The 5,267-nt window shown below is 36.6% G+C and overlaps 1 protein-coding gene across 1 annotated transcript in view; it reads left to right on the top strand.

Annotated features, from left to right (window-relative positions):
* The window catches only part of LOC106875080 (3'-5' RNA helicase YTHDC2), a 43,603-nt gene extending 38,970 nt beyond the window's left edge, over window positions 1–4,633 (top strand). The window contains exons 29-30 of the mRNA XM_052973419.1: window positions 582–821; window positions 4,625–4,633. Coding sequence (XP_052829379.1) covers window positions 582–821; window positions 4,625–4,633 — 249 coding nt within the window. The remainder of the gene's footprint in view (window positions 1–581; window positions 822–4,624) is intronic.
* Window positions 4,634–5,267: the final 634 nt, after the last annotated feature.

The raw sequence follows: 5,267 nt of genomic DNA, 5'->3' as shown, positions 1-5,267 counted from the left end.
AATAACGTTACCATCACATGCACGACCAATATCTTGGTCAAAATATACGTTTGACCTCCTTCCTTTATTCTCCTCACCTACAATACGTGAAATTATTCATTAATCGACATTAACCAATTACCCGTAAATCAATACATTTATAATGCAGATACTCACACACACACACACACACACACACACAAACACACCGGTCATTGTTACCCCTTGTAAGGGTAACCAAAATGCCATCAGTAGTCCTCTTAATTCTCACTAATGCAACCCTGTAATCCTTATTTCTTTCCATGGATCAAACTAATACAGAACTATGGCTACCTAACCGCCTTCCTACTTCATTATAGTCGGGTAGGCTGCAGTGGAGGCTAGGAGAAGGAGAACTTTGGATGAGTGGGGGAGGTTGTCGGCAACATATGGACTCAGATATCCGTAATGACAGTATTCCTCTTGTCGGTGGTGCAATGACTGGACACTGAAAATGAAAGTGCTGCTGTTAGCAACGTACATCAGTCGTTCTTTACAAAAGTACTCTTGCCTATGTCATACACCAGTCATTCATTTTAAAAGTACTCTTGTCCGTGACACAGGGACAAGAAACAAAATATGGAAATACTCTTCTCAGTGTCGTATACCATACGTTCATTCTGAAAGTACTCCTGTCCGTGACACAGGGACAAGATGCTGAATATGGAAGTACTCCTGTCTATGTCATACACCAGTCATTCATTCTGAAAGCACTCCTTTCCATGAAACAGAGACAAGATGCTGAATATGGAAATACTCCTCTCAAATGTCATATACCATACATTCATTCTGAAAGTACTCCTGTCAGTGTTACGAACTTAATAAAAGTACTCCTGTCTGTAATACACGGATACGTCACTGAAAATAGAATTTACTCTCGTTAGAGACACACTCACTTCACGTCATTCTGAAAACACTTCTCAACATGCCACTGTTCCATCACAACTACACTAAAATACCACTCCATCCTTTATTTAGAAGTTCTCTCTTTCATATCCTTATTTTGGTTATCCTGTATTCAGTCCATCATAGTCTTTTGTTTCCACCTACAAAGCTATCGTTGCGTTTACATGGCTGCTCAACCTGCTAAAAATTACAGCTAAAATCTCTCTTTCTTTCTCTCTCTCTCTCTTTTGTTTTATGCTTTACTACTTAAAGCAAGGAAGGACTCATTGGTTGATGTTGTCGTAAGAAAGCCAGGACAATCATGGCTGGATTGTCTTCGATCATAGGTTTGCTTGGTCAACAACATGGAACCATCACAAACCCCACTTACCCTTGTTAAACACCACACTCTCTGCAACGCATTGCTGTAGTATCACACACACACACATACACACACTCTCACATGCACATTAGGGCACTACTTCTTTCTGTGCATCATTTCAGAACTATTTCTCTGTGACCTGGGGCAGTTCTTGGAAGTTTGTCAGCAGTTTCCTTATAATTGCTCTGAAAGTCTTTTGTTTTTGTTTTTTTCTAAATTTAAAAAAAAAATCTTTTTTGTTTGTTTATTTTTTGCTTTATTTTTATTTTATTTATTTATTTATCTTTTTTTTTTTTTTTTGAAAATGCCACATCACCATATGTGATCTCGGTCAGAAATTGAATTTCATCAAAATTTGTAATTATTAATGATATTAACAGTAAAATTAAAAATAAACAATATAAAAATATATTATAAAATACCACAGAGTGAGAAAGAAAGAGAGAGAGAGAAAGAATGCATGTGCTAGTGAGGTAGACTTGTCTGTGTATGTGAGAGAGAGAGAGAGAGAGACAGACAGACAGACAGAGGGAGACAAACCTACAATATTGAAACGTGTTATACTGGTTCATATCAAATCAGTCTTCATAATTTCAATTTACTGACCCTTCAGAAGCTGCCTACCTGAAGAAGAAGAAGAAGAAGGGATAGGTTAGAATGGGGTGGGTTGTTCCTATACCACTAATCCCTCCCCCTTTTGGCAACATAAGTAAAAATTAGACGATGGTCTTCAGTAAGGGACCTACATGTTCCCCTGTTTTCCGGGAATTTTTTTTTTAAGATTTACAGGACATTTTTTTATTAACCATCATCATCATCATCATCATTATTATTATTATTATCATTATTATTATTATTATTATGAGGTTTGCTGGTAGAATCATTAGCATGCCAGGTGAAATGTTAAGAGGTGTGCCAGTAAATTAAGTACCAGTTGAGTCCTGGGATCGATGTAATTGACTATCCTCTTCTCTCAAAATTTCAGGCCTTGTGCCTTTAGTAAAAAGGGTTATTATTATTATTATTATTATTAAGACAGTGAGCTGGCAGACTCGTTAGCACGCCGGGCGAAATGTTTTAGCACTATTTCGTCCTTCTTTATGTTCTGAGTTCAAATTCTGCTGAGGTCGACTTTTGTCTTTCATCCTTTCCGGCTTGATGAATTAAGTACCAGTGAAACACTGAGGGTCGATGTAAACGACTAGTCTCTCACCCCATCCCCCAATTTCAGACCTTGTGCCTTTAGTAGAAAGGATTATTAAGGCAGAGAGCTGGCAGAATTGTTAGTATGCCGGACGAAATGCTTTAGAGCATTTCGTCCATCCTTACGTTCTGAGTTCAAATTCTGCAGAAGTTAACTTTGGCCCTTCATCCTTTCGCAGGTCAATGAAATATGTACCAGTTTTGCACAGTGGTCAATGTAGATTTCCCTCCCTACAAAATTTTGGGCCTTGTACCTGTAGTAGAAAGGATTATTATTATTGTTCAGTAGTTTTATTTTTATAACGTGCTTTCACTTCACTACCAAGCGCAGCTCTGTGCGCCTTGGGTATGTGCTGTGGTTTGCTGTGGTGCTCTTATGGTTACTGTATTGAAAGTGTTTTGCGTAGGATGTGTGCTGTGCCCAGTAGTGCAATTTTCTATATTTTTTAGTCCTGGTGTTTTTGTTATGTATTTGTCTGAATATTTTTTTATTATACCTAAGGCACCTACTATAATAGGAATTGTTTCTGTTTTTAGATTCCACATTCGAGTTACCTCTATTTCCAGGTCTTTGTATTTTGAAAGTTTTTCCATTTCTTTTAGAGAGACGTCGTCATCTGCTGGTATTGATACATCAATTAGAAAGCATTTTTTTTCTTCATGATCTTTGACAACTATATCTGGTCTATTTGCCTTTATTATTATTATGATCATCATCATCATCATTATTGTTTTTATTATTATTAAGGCAGTGAATAAGGCAGAAAGCTGGTTGAATCAATGCTTAGCGGCATTTTGTCTGTCTTTATGTTCTGAGTTCAAATTCTGTCGAGGTCAACTTTGCCTTTCATCCCCTATCAGGGTCGATAAAATAAGTACCAGTTGAACAATGGAGTTGATGTAATCAAATCAACTTGCTCACCCCACCCCCGCCCCACCTAGAATTCCTGGCCTTGTGCTAAAATTTTGAAACCTTTATTCAAAAAGCAATGAACTCCTAGCAGAATCGCTAGTGTCTGAAGAAATGTCTTGTGGCGTCTATTCCGAATTCTAATTCTGCTGGGGTCAGCTTTTGCCTTTCATCCTCTCAAACTTCATAGAAAAAAATACCAGCCAAGTACTGAGGTTACTGTAACTGACTTGCCTCTCCCCTTCAAATTTCTGTCCTTAAGGCGTTGAGCTGGCAGAATCGTTAGCATATTGGGAAAAATGCTTAGTGGCATTTCGTCCATCCTTATGTCCGACTTTGCTTTTCATCCTTTAGTAGAAAGGGTCATTATTATTGAAGTACACCAAGGTGAAATGTCTTTATGTTCCGAGTTCAAATTCCACCGAGGTCAACTTTGCCTTTCATCCTTTCAGGGTCAATAAATTAAGTACCAGTTGCATATTGGGGTCGATGTGCCTTTAGTAGAAAGAGTCATTATTAAAGTGCCAAGCTGCCAGAACCATCAGTACATCATGCGAAATGTCTTTATGTTCTGTGTTCAAGTGCTGCCGAGAGGGACTTTGCCTTTCATCCTTTCGGCGTCGACGAAATAAATACCAGTAAAACACTGGGGGTCGATATAATTGACTAGACCCCCACCCCATCCCCTAAAATTTCAGGCCTTGTGTCTTTACTTGAAAGGATACTTATTATTATTATTATTATTATTATTATTATCAGCATTGTCATCATCATCATCATCATCATCATCATCATGGCAGTAGATTGGTAAAATCATTAGAGCACTGGTGGGTGGGGGCTGGGTGCAGGAAATATACCTTGATACCTTGTGGTATTAGTTCTTACCCGTCATTTCCCGAGTTCAGATCCTATCGAGGCAAACTTTGCCTCACGTCCCTCCGGGGCCATTTAAAATGTAGCATTAGTCAAACGCTATATACATAACCTCCCAATCCTTCTCCCCACCCCCACCCCTCCAACCAAAAAACAAAACCAATTCTTTCTAGGTAATGATCCTCTTTGCGGAACATTGTTCTGTGTATTCTTTTAGGATTAAATGCCAAATTCTTTATTATTCCACAAGTAATTTTATAAAATTAATGGCCAGTTTGCAAGACTGTCTTTCACAAATTTTTTATTGCATAAGTTTTTTTCTTATAAATTTTTTTGTTTTTCTTTTTCTTTAGCCAAATTAATTATAAGTAAAACTTACTTTAATTTGTGGTTGCTTTGCAATAGTTATTTTTATATATATATATATATATTTTCCCCTTCAATTTGTTTATTTTCTCTAAATAATTTATGATCTGTTAACAAGTATTGAATTCTTTCAATCTGAAAGTTTGGAGTTTTGTTAATTAAAATTACTTAGGTATTTCTGCATATAATTTATTGATTAATTAAATCATCAATACTGATTATTGCCAGGAGCAGTTTACTTCGTTTTTGTTTTTGCTTCTTTTTTTTTTTTGTTTATTTTTTTGTTTATTGTTCCCTCCTATTAGAATTAACACCAACCTCAAAAAAAAAATCTGGGGTTAATTCATTTAACTAAAAATTCTTCAAGGCAGAACCCCCCAACATGGCTGCAATCAAAATGACTGAAACAAGCAAAAGATAAGAGATAAAAGATATTATTTCTAATCTAGATTTACACCTGAACAACATAAGTAATCAAGCACAGGTGACAGAACACTGCTTTAGCCCTTTAATATTCAGATTACTTAATCAAATGTCATACTTGTATTATTTTTTAATTAATCGAAGGTAGCAAACTAGCAGAATTGTTAACATGCCAGGTGAAATTGTTTGGCGGCATTTTGTCCGTCA

Source organism: Octopus bimaculoides, chromosome 15 (assembly GCF_001194135.2).
Source record: "Octopus bimaculoides isolate UCB-OBI-ISO-001 chromosome 15, ASM119413v2, whole genome shotgun sequence".
NCBI classification, from domain to species: domain Eukaryota; kingdom Metazoa; phylum Mollusca; class Cephalopoda; order Octopoda; family Octopodidae; genus Octopus; species Octopus bimaculoides.
This window is presented reverse-complemented; position numbering and strand designations above follow the sequence as displayed.